We start from the raw sequence: 13687 nt of genomic DNA on the forward strand, positions 1-13687 counted from the left end.
CCCGGCTCTGTCCTCCCCCAGGGCTGGGGCTGGCTGGCTCCTGGCTGGGGCACCACAGTCTGGGCACCCAGACACTGCCCATCTGGGGCAGCCTCCTGCCAGGCTGGCACCAGTGCCTGCTCTGGGGGTTTTGGCGTTTCTGGAGAGGTTTTTAATCCCCATTAGAAAGCACCTCTTGAAGGGGAAACTCAGCTTTTGAGCAGGAGCTCCGTGATGGAGCTGGAACCCCAGTTCCGTGGCTGTGATGGGTGCTCAAATCCTCCATCCCCAAAACACCTCCCTCAGGTTCAGTCCCATGCTCAGGGTGGGCTCACAGGCAGGAGCAGCTCTGTCAGGGTGGGCTCACAGGTAGAACCAGCCCAGCTCAGGGTGGGCTCTCAGGCAGGTGTAGCTCTGTCAGGGGGGGCTCTCAGGCTGGAGCAGCCCAGCTCAGGGGGATAACAGGCTGGAGCAGCTCTGCAGAAAGCCGGGCCCCCTCCCAGGGATGTGCCCGGTTGGGGTGACTCATCCTGGCCCTTGGCCCGATTGCTCAAGGCAGTGACAGCAGCCAAGGTGTCACCTCCCTGCCCGGGCCGGGAGGCTCGCCGTGTCCCCTCCCCGTGCGGGGTTGGGGTGCAGGGCCAGGCTGCCTCTCTCCCTGCACTCCCCACCAGGCGCTCGCTGTCTCCCGCTGGCCCTGGGCAGGAGCAGAACTGTCCCCTGCGGGCTCTGGGTCCCGCTTCAGCCCCGGATTCATCTGTGGAAGCTCCTTGGTGCAGCTTTGGGGCCGGAGCTCTCTGTGACCCGAGCAGTTCCTGGCTGGAACGCAGCAGAGGATCCTGAGCTGAGCCGAGCAGTTTCCATCCCAAGGCTGAGGCTGCAGCTATCCAGGGCATTCAAATAAAAAAGCCAAAAAGCCACAAAGGCTTTGATGGCTCTTGCGTAACTCAGCCTGACCTGACCGTACCCTTTTAAGCCACCAAATCTCTCAAAGCCACGAAAAAGCCACTATAAAATTAATATTTTTATGATCCCGTCTCCCACCCCTTCACAGCAACTCCAGAGCTCCAAAACGACCAGGACACGGCCACGAGGCACAGGGTGAGGATGGGATTCCAGCCCAGCTGTGCTTGGACTGGCTTCCAGAGCTGCAGCACTGAAATGCAGCTGCTGGCTTCCAGCCAGGAACACCCAGGGAAATTCCGGGGCTCTGGGAAGAGCTGAGGCACTGGCAGCACACTGGGATTTGACTTTGATATCTGAAATCTCAGTTTCATTGGGAAGGGGTCGGGGTGAAGCACAAGCATTGTGTGTCTGTGTCCTCCTCTCCCTGAGCTCCTCCTTGTCTCCAAATCCTGGCCACAAAGTTGGGAGATGAGGGAAAAATTCATTTTAATTCCTTGCCCAGCTGCCCCAGACCCCGTTCAGATTTAGCTGCATCAAGGATCCAGTCTCCAATCCCTCTGCCAAGGGCCTGTGAGAAAATCCTGCTGTATTTTATGCAAGATCTTGGGCAAGAGGCGATGCTGAGTCTGCAGAGCTGGGACCGGGAGTCGCGCCCACTCCCATCCCTGTGGAGCTGCCTGGAGGCACCTGGAGGATCCCCGATGTGGACACCCCACCTGTCACCCCCAGCCCCCCAGTCCACCCCCAGCCCCCCGATCCAGCCCCGGCTGCTGCCTGGAGCAGGGCTCAGGGCAGGGAGCAGGGAGGCTCAGAGCTGCTGCCAGCGCCAGAGGGGATTCCACGGGCAGGAGGGGAAGCCCCAGCACTTGGGACGTGGAGAAAGCAAGGCCAGAAGAAGGAAGGTGCATGAGGACACCCAAGGCTGCTCCTGGGAAAGGCCTGAGATGCAAACCACGAGCTGAGTCACACAGGGGCTTTCTTAACCCAAAGAAGCTGAGCTGGCATTTTGTGTGTGTGAGCGTGTGTGCCCCTGGACCGCTGCAGGAGCAGCAGGGCAGGAGCAGCAGCAGGGCAGGAGCAGCAGGGCAGGAGCAGCAGCAGCTGTGCAGAAGCAGCAGGGCAGTGAGGAGCAGCAGCAGCAGTGCAGGAGCAGCAGCTGTGCCCTCCTGCTGCCCCCAGCCCTCCCAGGCCGAGCTGTCCCCAGCAGGACACGGGGACAGGTCCCGGCCAGCGCCGCTCCCAGCGCAGGCGCTTTGGCCTGGGGCTCCAGAGCACTCCTGGGTTTATTTATTCAGCTTCAGCAAACTCGAAGATGAAAGTGAGACCGAGGAGCGTTTTATTAAGAAAGAGTCCATCATTATTTCTAAGAAAAAGAAAAACAAACATCTTTCTGTCCTTGGGACGGCGTGGAGGCGTCTTGGCCTGGATTCCGCTGGGAGCGTGGGGCTGTGCACGCTCTCCTGCAGCACACCCAGCACTGCTGCCTCCACTCTCACTGCCCATGAGGCAGCTCCAGCTGATTTTTCTTTCTCTGGATCAATCTTGGTCACGATGCAGGAGACCTTATCTCGCTTCTTTTCCTTGCTCTCCCTGCCTTCCCTGGCTCAGTCTCTCTGTTCCTAAGGGAAGACCCTCAGCCACCTCCCTTCTGCCAAAGCCCTGCTCGGGGCAGGGAGAAGAAGCTCGGGAGGTCAAACCCCCCAGAGAGGGCCCAGACTCTGCCTGGAAAGGCTTCCAGATGCTCTGAGTCACAGCCGAAGCTCCGGGTAGGAAAAGGAGAGGTGTCAAAACAGAGGAGCCAGGGAAGGGCGTGTCACAGATCCATCACCTCCTCTTCCACAGCTTTGTCCTGAGATTGCACATACTTCTCCTGCACTGCCAGGGTGCTGATAACGCAGTAATTAAGGAAAACGAGGGGCTGGGCTCAAACACTCCCTTCTGCAGGAGCTCTGAAGTTCCCAGCGAGGAACCAGCCGAGCCTCACATTAGCCCGAAGGCCATCGGGAAGAGGCATCACCTGAGCCACTTCTGGCTCTGCCTGATCCCAGGCCTGACAAGCCCAGGAGAATCAATTGTATGGTTTGAAGGAGAAGGGAAGATCCACCCAAGGGGGGTGAGAGAGAGGAAAGTTGTCAGAAGGTTCCTGACACATTCAGAGCACGAATTCCCAACCTTTGGTGGGGACAAGTGTCTGCTGGGCTGAGCACACCCCACTCCCCACACGTGGGTCACCCACCAGATGATGAACCTGGGCCTGCAAATTCAGCCTCTGTGCCCCAGGGAGACAGAAATTCAACTCAGCAGCAGAGAGGATACGAAGAGAAGTGGAAGTCAGCCCCCACAGCTGCCGACATCAGCGCCTCCAGGCTGCGCTGCTCCCGGTCCCCGAAGGAATATCCATTGGCCTTGTCCACAGCCTGCATCACCTGCCTCATGCTCTGCTTGTCCTGGCAGGAGGGAGCTCGCTGGCACTGCTGCTTCCCCACAGGCAGCAGCTCACGCTGGCCTGGGCCCTTTGCCCCAGGGCTCGGGGCCACCCTGACAGCGCCCGAGGCCACCAACAGGACAAACAGGGACAAACAGGGACACTGCTACTGGCCCTCCACCCTCTCACTCCCTTTCATCACCTCCCAGCCCATTTGCCTGCTGACACTTCTGCCTGATTAAGGACATTTCCAGCCCTCCCTCCCCCTTTTCATTAGTCACTGCTCCCTAATTTAACAAGGTTTTAGGGGACCCCCAACCCAGATCTGAAACGCAGGCCAGAAGAGCTGAAGGAAGGGGGAGCCTGCATTCCCCACCCCAGGACACAAGGCCCGGGTAGCCCCAAGCCCATCAGCCTTTTCCTTGCCTTTGGCTGCCACAGATCATTTACAAGCCTGGGTGTGCTTCCCTGCTCTCCAGCCCGGGTCTCCTCACAGCTGAGGTTTCCAGCCCCGTGGCTCTGGGCACACAAAAAGCAGCTGCTGCGCACGCAGGGCTCCCTGCTCCCTCCTGGCTCACCTGGACGTTGAGGGGCACGAAGGACACCAGGCTGTAGTCCTCGATCACCTCCACCAGCTTCTCGTTGAGGCGGCGGAAATTCCTGAAGAAGGGATCGGAGGCCAAGTGGTCCACGAGGTAGGAGAGGTCCAGCACCTCGGTGTAATAGTCCAGGTTGAAAGCTGCGGGGGAACGGGCAGCTCTGAAGGCAGGCTGGGAGCTGGAGCACAGGGGGATCTGCAGCAGTTCCCACCCAGCTGTTTGCGCCTGGAACCCCAATTCCACACCCTCCCCCTCAAACTCCTCCGTGTCCAGGGCCAGCGTGCAGCTCTGAGCCACCCTGGCTGCTGGAAGGTGTCCCTGCCCCTGCGGGGGGGCAGCAGACACGAGGGGTGAGGTCCCTTCCCCCCGAGCAGAGCAGCTCCTCACCCAGCTTCCCGTAGTGCTCGATCAGGTCCATCTTGGAGAGCACGTTGACGTGGGGCAGCTCCACGTGCAGCATGGTGCACAGCGAGGTGCAGAGCACAGAGATGAACTTCCCGGGGTCCGTGCAGTAGTGGGAGTCCACCAGGTGCACGGCAGCCAGCTGGGCAGCGAGGGGACAAAGGGACACGCGAGGTCAGACCGTGCCCAGCCAGCCCTGCGCGTGGAGGGGGCCACGGGGGATCCTGCTCGGGCCTGGCTGCACCGCCTGGGGACACGAGCTCCGAGCTCCCAGCTCCTGCCCACGAAACAGCATCAGAGGGTCTGGGGCTGGTTCGGGTCAGGGGGGCCTTAAAGCCCCTGCAGTGCCACCCCTGCCATGGCAGGGACACCTCCACTGTCCCAGGGCTCCCAGCCCCATCCAGCCTGGCCCTGGGCACTGCCAGGGATCCGGGGGCAGCCCCAGCCCCTCCCCAACCTCCCCGGGAACAATTCCCAGTTCCCAGTATCCCACCCAGCCCTGCCCTCTGGCACTGGGAGCCATTCCCTGTGTGCTGTCCCTCCATCCTGGTCCCCAGCCCCTCTGCAGCTCTCCTGGAGCCCCTTCATGGCCTGGCAGGCTCTGAGCTCTCCCTGGAGCCTCCTCTCCACACTGAGCTCACACCCTTGAAGCGCCTGTGCCGCATTCCCAGCCAGGCACCAGCATGGATTCAGGCCCAGGGAAGGGCTCTGGGGAGGCTTCTGGAGCTCCACCAAGAGCACCACAAGAAACTCCAACCTGCAGCTGCTGCCCCTCTTCTCAGGGTTCCTCTCCCTGCAGTTTCCACCTGTCTGAACTCTGCAGGGATTCTGGGGTGGGAGCTGGGGCAACTCCCCCCCTGAACAGCACAGCTGCCTCCAGATCCCCACAGGAATGCCCCCAGGAGCAGAACCTGCAGCACACCACCTTCTGCTGGGAGAGTCCCCTGTGGCTGGCACCAATAATTAATAATCACGCTAACGAGCGCTTTGATTCCCTGGGTTTTGTGTGGCTGTTACAATGTGGTCCCAGAGCCGGGGAAGTCACTCCAAGTCAGGGCTCTGAGGCTGAGTCACAGCAGCAGAGCCCAGCCAGCCTGGGGCTCCCAGGCAGAGCAGAACCAGCCCTGTAAACGTCCTCTTTTAGCAGCTCCAACCCCCTGTCCACTCACTGCAGTGAAACCCAGCTCTGATGTGCAGATTCCCAGTGGCATTCTCAAGCAAATGAAGCTGCCCTGCTTGCTCAGAGCAGCCAGGGCTGCACCAGGCGCAGCGTCAGCAGCTCGGGGCTGCCCTCACCTGCAGCTCCCGTTGTGCAAGAGCCCAGGGCCCGTCCCAGGGGCTGCGGGGCCCTGCTGGGGCTGCAGCGGGGGCTGGCACGGCCCCTGCACTCCTCGGGGCAGTGCCAGGGCTGCTGGCACACACGGAGCCCCACGCCGGGTGGAACAGCCCCGGGCTGGGGCAGGATCCTGCAGCACAGCAGGACGCACTCCTGCCCGTCCCTGGAGGTGTTCAGGGACAGGCCGGGGCTCCCTGGGCCCGTGGGAGGTGTCCCTGCCCATGGAATGAGATGGGCTGTGAGCTCCTCTCCAACCCAACCCCTTCTGGGGTTTTGTACCAAGTGTGAGGGAGGGATCTGTGCTGCTGCTCCCAGTCCCACTAAAATCCCTGCCAGGCCGTTCTTTTGCCAATCTCTCCCAGCATAAAACAGGGCAAAATCCCCCTCCTTCCCTGACGAGGCCACTTCACCCGAAAGGCCACGAACCTCCTGAAGGCAGCAGCCAGCAGAGCCCCCGCTGTGCCCGGGGGCCCGCAGCTCCTGCGCTGCCCCAGCCCATCCCTACCCTGAAATCCCACTTGGCCAGCTGGGCAAAGACGTTCCTCAGGGCCTGGTGGTGGGTGTAGAGCTCCACCTGCCCGGGGCAGTCGAAGAGCAGGTAGCGTCCCCGCAGGCCGCGCAGCCGCTCCCGCAGCCAGTCGGCGTTGGCCTCCAGGTACTCCATGCAGTAGAGCAGCCCCCCGTTGGGGCCCAGCCCCAGGCTGGCCATCACGTCGGGCAGCGTGACCAGCTCGCCGATGTCCAGGGCGCAGGGGCCGGGCAGGGCCTCGTTGGCGGGGTCCAGGTTGACCACGGCCACGCTGCGGCCCAGCCGCGCCAGGAAGGCGCGCATGGCGTGGCAGTAGGTGCTCTTACCCGAGCCCGGGGGCCCGATGACCACCTGGCCAAAGGCCACCGCGCTGCTCCCGCTGCCCTCGGCCATGCCGGCTCATGCTCCGCCTGCCGGGGCCGAGAGGGGACACGGGACAAAGCACTGAGAGTCTGGCCTGTGTCTGTAGGGACAGCACCCCACTGAGGCTCTGGTCTGTGTCTGTAGGGACAGCACCCCACTGAGGCTCTGGCCTGTGTTCATAGGGACAGCACCCCACTGAGGCTCTGGCCTGTGTTCATAGGGACAGCACCCCACTGAGGCTCTGGTCTGTGTTCATAGGGACAGCACCCCACTGAGGCTCTGGTTTGTGTCTGTAGGGACAGCACCCCACTGAGGCTCTGGCCTGTGTCTGTAGGGACAGCACCCCACTGAGGCTCTGGCCTGTGTTCATAGGGACAGCACCCCACTGAGGCTCTGGCCTGTGTCTGTAGGGACAGCACCCCACTGAGGCTCTGGTCTGTGTTCACAGGGACAGCACCCCACTGAGGCTCTGGCCTGTGTCTGTAGGGACAGCACCCCACTGAGGCTCTGGTCTGTGTTCATAGGGACAGCACCCCACTGAGGCTCTGGCCTGTGTCTGTAGGGACAGCACCCCACTGAGGCTCTGGTCTGTGTTCACAGGGACAGCACCCCACTGAGGCTCTGGTCTGTGTTCATAGGGACAGCACCCCACTGAGGCTCTGGTCTGTGTTCACAGGGCCCATGCATCCCCGTGTCCCTTTCTCCTCACCCCCCCATCTGTCCCCCTGAGTTTCCCTCGCGTTCCCTCTTCTCCCTTATGACCCTCCTTCCCCGCTCCCGCTTTCTCCCTCCCATCTCCCCTCCTTGCCCAGACCGATTCATCCCTGGTTATTGCCCTGGTCCCGATTATCCCCCCCATCCCGATTATCCCCCCCATCCCGGTTATCCCCCCTCTCCATCCCGGTTATTCCCCCCTGTCCCATTTATCCCTCCCCGTCCCGATTATCCCCCTCTATCCCGGTTATCCCCCCCATCCCGGTTATCCCCCCCCCGTCCCGGTTATCCCCCCTATCCCGGTTATCCCCCCCTGTCCCGGTTATCCCCCCCAATCCATTTTATCCCCCCCCCCATCCCGGTTATCCCCCCATCCCGTTATCGCCGCTCCCGCAGGCCGCTCACCGCCGCCGGTGTCCCCGCTGCGGGTCCGGGTGGCCGCGCGTCCCGAGCGCCGCGTTCCGGGCGCGGAGCGGCCGCCGCTGCCACAGCGCCCTCTGGCGGCCTGGAGGACGCGCAGCCCCGCGGGGTCGCGGGTTCGAGGGTTCGAGTCCCGGCGCCGGCTCTTGGCGCTCCGGCACCGCCCCAGCCCCGCTTTTTTCCCAAATCACAAAATCAACTGGGTTGGAAAAGGCCTCTGAGGCCGCGGAGCCCCAGCTCTGACCGAACACCCCGACGGCACTGAGTGCCACACCCAGCTTTTCCTTAAACGCCTCTGGGGACAGGGACTCCACCACCTGCCTGGGCAGCCTGTTCCCAGTCTAATCCCCCTTTCTGTAAATAAATTCTTCCTAATGTCCACCCTCAGCCTTCCTGGAGTTTAAGACAATGTCTTGCCACTCATCGACGAGAAGAGCCCAGCTCCCAGGTGGCTACACCCTCCTGGCAGGAGGAAGGAGGAATTCCTCCCTGCATTTTCCCCCTTCACCCCTTAAGAAGTCACACAGGGCCTGGCCTCTCAGCACTGGGTCAGCAGGACACAGCCGTCCCCTCTGCCCGGGCCAGGAGAAGGGGGCAGAGCACCCTGGAAAGCACCCGCTACCCAGAGGCACAGGGAAGGCAGAGAATCCTCTGCCACGCCCGAGGAACGCTCAGGCAGGGAAGGACAGTCACGCTGCCCTGCCTGTACTTGTCCTTCCCCTACTCCTCGGCTGCAGTTCTGCTTCCTCAGCCTCACAAACGCACACATTTGGTTGATCCCAGCATGAATGTAAGTGTTAATCACCCTAAATCCTTCTTCATTCACACAGAACATCATTTCCTTTCATTTGAAGGGTTCAATTTGTGGGGGGAAAAAAAAAAACACTGTGGCGATTTTAATTACAAATCTGTATTTTTACCAAAAATAAATACAAAAACACCCTGCTTCCGCTCAGACCAGGAGCCAGCCTGGACTGGGGAGCAGGACAGAGGCTGTGACAGTCCCTGCTCAGCGTGGCTGGGCGCTGAGGCTGCCCAGGGCGGGCTGGGACGCTCGGACAAAGGCCATGTCCTGTCTGTACTTCATGGCCGTGGGGGGCTGGCGCCTGAGCAGCTGGTCACCCATGTCCTGGGGCTCAGGGTCATCGTAGATGGTGGAGATGACAACAGAGCTGTCACCACGGGGCTTCTTCCTCCTTACAAAGGTTGGCAGCTTCTCCCCGTGGTACCTGGAGGGAAGCAGAAAGGTTTGGTGGAGGCTGCAGAGGCCATCAGGCGTCCTTGAGCTTCCCAGCTCCTTTCCTGGAATGGTTTGGGCTGGAATGGTTTGGGCTTAGACCCACCCAGTTCCAGCCCCTGCCATGGGCAGGCACAGCTCCCACAGCGGCTCCAGCCCTGCTCCACCGAGGAGCCCCAGGTGTCAGGAAGAGCAGCCTGCTTGGCTGTGGGACTGCCCAGCTGCGCAGGGAAAGGCAGAGCCCTGGGACAGCCGTGTCCCCAGCCAGCTCCCTTTGCAGCCCCTCAGCTGCTGTGAGCCTGGGCACAGGTGGGAGCAGGGGCTGGGAGGGCAGCGGGGCACTCACCCCAGCCCCCTCTTGCACCGGGGGTTCTGGCCCTCGTTGTCCAGAGCTTCTGCCATGCCAGAGTTGTTGCTCCCCAGGCCCAGCCCCTCTGTCCAGCCCTGCTGCTCCAGGACCTTCCTGCCAAAGCCCTGGGATAGGAGAAAAAACCATCAGAGACATGCTGGACAAATCCCACCCTCATCTTCCCAGAGCCTTCTGCCCTCTTCCCACGGCCGAGACCTCTCCTCCTCCTGACCCCATCCCCGTGGCCCAGCCCCTCCTGCCCTGCCCCTCCTGCCCTGGGGCAGGCAGAGCTCACCTTGGTGTGCCTCTCGAAGGTGCCAATGTGCTGCCCTGACACGGATCCCTCCTCCAGCCCAGCCCGCAGCCGCTGCTCCAGCCACATCCGCACCGAGTCGCGAGCGTCCTTGTCCCCTCCATCTGGGGACAAAGCAGCCACAGTCAGCACAGCCCAGGGAGGCTGGGCGCCACCAGCGTGCTCCCCAGAGCACCAGCAGAGGAGGCAGAACCTGTTCTTTTTGGCAAGCCTTGCTGCCAGACCAGAAAAACGTTGTTTCAGGTTCACTGACAGCTCGGGTGCTTTCAAAGAATGACAAAGAGCTCCCGAGTTCTGCCTGGTCAGAGTTTCCCTGGCTCCCCTGGCGTGGGTGGCTCAGCTCTGATACCTTTGTCATAGTAGATGCTCATGTCCACGTCCCAGTCGTCGGCCGTCTGCTCGTCAAAGTCTGCCAAGAGAAGGGAAGCAGCACTTCAGGTGAGCTCTGGCACAGGGCTTGTGGTGTTCCTTGCTGGTGCTCCCCGTTTTCTCCAACAGAACAGGAAGGAACCCCAGAATCATTGAGGCTGGACATCTCCAAGACCATTCAGTCCAGCTGTGACCCGTTCCCACCTTGTCAGCAGCCCAGACCACCAAGTGCCATGCCCAGTCCTTCCCTGGATACCTCCAGGGATGGGGACTCCACCACCTCCCTGGCCTGAGCCCCCTTTCCATGGGGAAATTCCTGCTGTGCCCAGCCTGAGCTGCCCTGGCCCAGCCTGGGCTGTTCCCTCTCCTCCTGTCCCTGTCCCCTGGAGCAGAGCCCGACCCCCCGGCTGTGCCCTCCTGGCAGGAGCTGTGCAGAGCCAGAATGTCCCCCCTGAGCCTCCTCTGCTCCAGGCTGAGCCCCTGCCCTGGGCCCTCCCCAGCCCCTCCACGTGCCTGCTGCAGAACGGGACACAGCTCTGCACTCGGGGTGCTGCCCCAGCACAGAGGAAATGGCCACAGGGACCCCCCAAACCCCAGCGCCCACCCAAGGGGCTGCCAGCAGCACCACGGGGGTCCCAGCTCCGTGCCAAGGGAAGGCTCAGCAGCCAGGGCACGGTGCTGCTGGCTCCAGCTGCCCTGGACAGCTTGTTTGAGCCCGTGGGCTCGGTGACACAAACGCCGGGGTCACCTCCATCCTGCTCCTGCCAGAACTGGGCATCCGTGTAGAACACGAGGCCGGAGCCGCCCTTCTCCCACTTGAGCTCGATCTCCTCCTCGAAGAGCCGCTCCCGCGCGCGCTCCTGCTGCGTCACGTCCTCGTGCAGCGCCGCGTGCCGCTGCCACTCCTCGCACGTGTCATCATCCTGCAGGGGACAGCACGGTGTGGGATGGAGCTGGGACACAGCACAGCCCCCTCCTCACACGTGTCATCGTCCTGGAGGGGACAGAACGGTGTGGGATGGAGCAGGGACACAGCACAGCCCCCTCCTCACACGTGTCATCATCCTGCAGGGGACAGCATGGTGTGGGATGGAGCAGGGACACAGCACAGTTCCCCCTGCCACTTCTTGAACATGTCATTGTCCTGCAGGGGACACAGCACAGCCCGGGATGGAGCTGGGGACAGAGCACAGTCCCCTGCCACTTCTCACACATGTCCTTGTCCTGCAAGGGACAGCACCTGAGCCTGGCATGGAGCTGGGGACGCAGCTCAGCCCGAGATGCAGCTGGGGACAGCAGCTCAGCCTGGCACAGTGCTGGGGACACAGCTGAGCCCCTGCTGCTCCCTGGCCTGTCCCCACGCCCTCCCCTGGAGCAGCTCTGCTGGCAGAGCCGGGCTCGCGGGCTCAGGCCCCGACACGAGGGATGAGCTCATCCCTGACTAAGAGCCCTCCCAGAGTCAGCAGCAGAAACCCCACAGCACCCCCACCCCGGGCCCCACCTGCCCCTGATGCCCATGTAAGGAGCAGGGTGCTGGACCTGCAGTCAGCACTAGCCAGGAATGCACTGCATGCAGCTGATGCCCCAGGAGATTGCGTGGGCTGCAGGAAGCAGCTCCCTGGCACAGACACAGAGCTGCCTGCCCAGCCCTGGGCACGGCCAAGGAACAGCCCAAAGAACGGCTGCAGAGCCAGGAGCAGCCTGGAGAAACAGCTGGAGGAGTCTGTTTAGTCTGGAGAAGGAAAGGCTGGATAAAAAGCTGGAGAAAGGAGGGAACAAAGCGCTCTCTGTGCCCCGCGTTGCCAGGAGAAACTCATGGGGAGCAGCTGCAGCAGAGATTTGGCACCCGAGTTAATTCTGAGCAGCAGAGAACGGGAATGGCTTGCCTGGGGATCTGTAATGACAGAGGTTTGGAGAACAGGCCAGACAGGCGTCTGCCAGGCACAGGGTGGGATGGCTCCTGCCCTGCCCAGCTCTCCAGGAGCCTTTGTCACCAAAGCCATTTTCCCCAGAGTGACTGAACTCCCAGTGCAGGAGCATCCAGGGTGAGCCCTCTGTGCAGCTCTGCTCGTCATCCCAGCACACCACCGTGCTGCCCGAGCTCTGCCACCCCACCTGCAGCAAAGCAGAGCCACTCTGCCAGGCAGCAGGGCAGGGTCTGCTGGCAGCACCAGCCTCCCCCCTGCCCCTCCTCGGGACCAGCCCCACCACCCCCGAGCAGCCTGGGGGGCTCAGGGCACCAAGGGGTGACCCATCCTGTTTCAGAGCTGGTTTGAACACATCATTTGTCCAAGTAAGAGATGAAGAATGAGCTCTGAGAGCGGGATGTGCCCCCACAGCCCCAGCAGCCCAGCCCGGGTGGCGCTGGAATGTTCCACTTACGTCACCGGAGCTCGACTGCTCTTCCTCCTGCTCCTCCTCATCCTCATGGGGCTGGGCTGGCTGAGTCAGCGCCGCCACGGGCTCCTCTCCCTCGGTGATCTCATCCCCGGCAGCCGTGTAGACTCTGTCCTCGCCGGGCAGGGTGTCGGTGCCCTGGTACTGGAAGGGCACGTTGCCGTACCTGCGGGAGGAGCCCGTCCTGGGGAAGCACAGCTGCAGCTTGCTGATCACCCGGGGGGGCAGCCTGCAGGCCCGGATCAGCTCCAGGAACTCGCCCAGGGGGGTGCCCACGTTGCCGCGGGGCATGAAGGAGGGCGGGTTGAACTCGGGCAGCCGCTTCAGCTCCGCCTCGGTGACAACAGCCCCGGCCGGGCCGCCGGGAGGAGCCTCGGGGCCTGCGGGGACACGGGAGGGGACAAGGCGGGTGTGGGGGGCTGCAGGGGACACGGGAGGGGACAAGGCGGGTGTGGGGGGACTGCAGATGAGGAGGAATGGTTTTGGGGTCCCACAGGAGAACAGGGAGGGTTTTGGGGGCCCGCAGCACACAAGGGATGGTTTGGGGGTCCCACAGGAGAGCAGGGATGGTTTGGGGGTCCCACAGGAGAGCAGGGATGGTTTGGAGGTCCCACAGGAGAGCAGGGATGGTTTGGGGGTCCCATAGGAAAGCACGGATGGTTTGGGGGTCCCACAGGAGAGCAGGGATGGTTTGGGGGTCCCACAGGAGAGCAGGGATGGTTTTGGGGGACCCACAGACGAGCAGGGAGCAGGTTTACAGCGTTAAGGAAGCCCTACGAGGAGTCTGAACCCCGGTGCCCGAGGGTGCTGCTCCGGGACCCCCCGCCCGTCCCTGTCCCGGGACCCCCGGCCCGTCCCTGTCCCGGGACCCCCCGCCCGTCCCTGTCCCGGGACCCCCCGTACCTGTCCCGGGACGCCCCCCGTACCTGTCCCGGCGCTCAGGCGCACCCTGCGGATGAGGCAGCGGCCGGGCAGCGCGGCGCCGCCGGGCCCGACCCAGCGCTTGCCCGAGTACATGCGGACGAAGCGGCGGGCGCGGCCGGGCCGCACGGACACCAGGCAGGAGCAGGTGCGCGGCGCCGAGGCCCCGCCGCCGCCGCCCGCTGGCGGGCGCTCGGGCCGGTGCCGGTAGTGGAAGCAGAGGAAGCCGCCGGCCTCCAGGAACTGGCTGAAGTAGGCGCGGAGCTGCGCTGAGCGGAGCGCGGCCGGGATGCCGCTCACCAGGCAGTACCGGGCCGCGCCGCCATCGCCGCCGCTGCCGCTGGGCGCCGCCATCTTGGCCCACCGGTGCTGACGCGCGGTGATGACGTTGCGTGCGGTAATGACGTTACGCCGGTAATGACGTTACG

General features: G+C 63.1%; 2 protein-coding genes across 2 annotated transcripts; both read right to left on the reverse strand.

Annotated features, from left to right (window-relative positions):
- Positions 1-2198: 2198 nt before the first annotated feature.
- LOC119711209 (GPN-loop GTPase 2-like) lies at positions 2199-7732 on the reverse strand. The gene is made up of 6 exons (XM_038161118.1): positions 7659-7732; positions 6153-6586; positions 4297-4453; positions 3889-4049; positions 3202-3332; positions 2199-2771 (listed from the first exon to the last, which is right to left on the reverse strand). Exons 2-6 carry the CDS (start codon positions 6567-6569, stop codon positions 2699-2701), a joined length of 939 nt encoding a protein of 312 aa, XP_038017046.1. The 5' UTR covers positions 6570-6586; positions 7659-7732; the 3' UTR covers positions 2199-2698.
- A 650-nt stretch (positions 7733-8382) lies between these two features.
- Positions 8383-13640, reverse strand: LOC119711044 (G patch domain-containing protein 3-like). The gene is made up of 7 exons (XM_038160720.1): positions 13265-13640; positions 12324-12718; positions 10690-10864; positions 9922-9981; positions 9555-9676; positions 9257-9384; positions 8383-8902 (listed from the first exon to the last, which is right to left on the reverse strand). The coding sequence occupies exons 1-7, from the start codon at positions 13611-13613 to the stop codon at positions 8683-8685; spliced, it is 1449 nt and encodes a 482-aa protein (XP_038016648.1). The 5' UTR covers positions 13614-13640; the 3' UTR covers positions 8383-8682.
- Between the last annotated feature and the right edge of the window lie 47 nt (positions 13641-13687).

Source organism: Motacilla alba, chromosome 23 (assembly GCF_015832195.1).
Source record: "Motacilla alba alba isolate MOTALB_02 chromosome 23, Motacilla_alba_V1.0_pri, whole genome shotgun sequence".
In the NCBI taxonomy this organism is placed as follows: domain Eukaryota; kingdom Metazoa; phylum Chordata; class Aves; order Passeriformes; family Motacillidae; genus Motacilla; species Motacilla alba.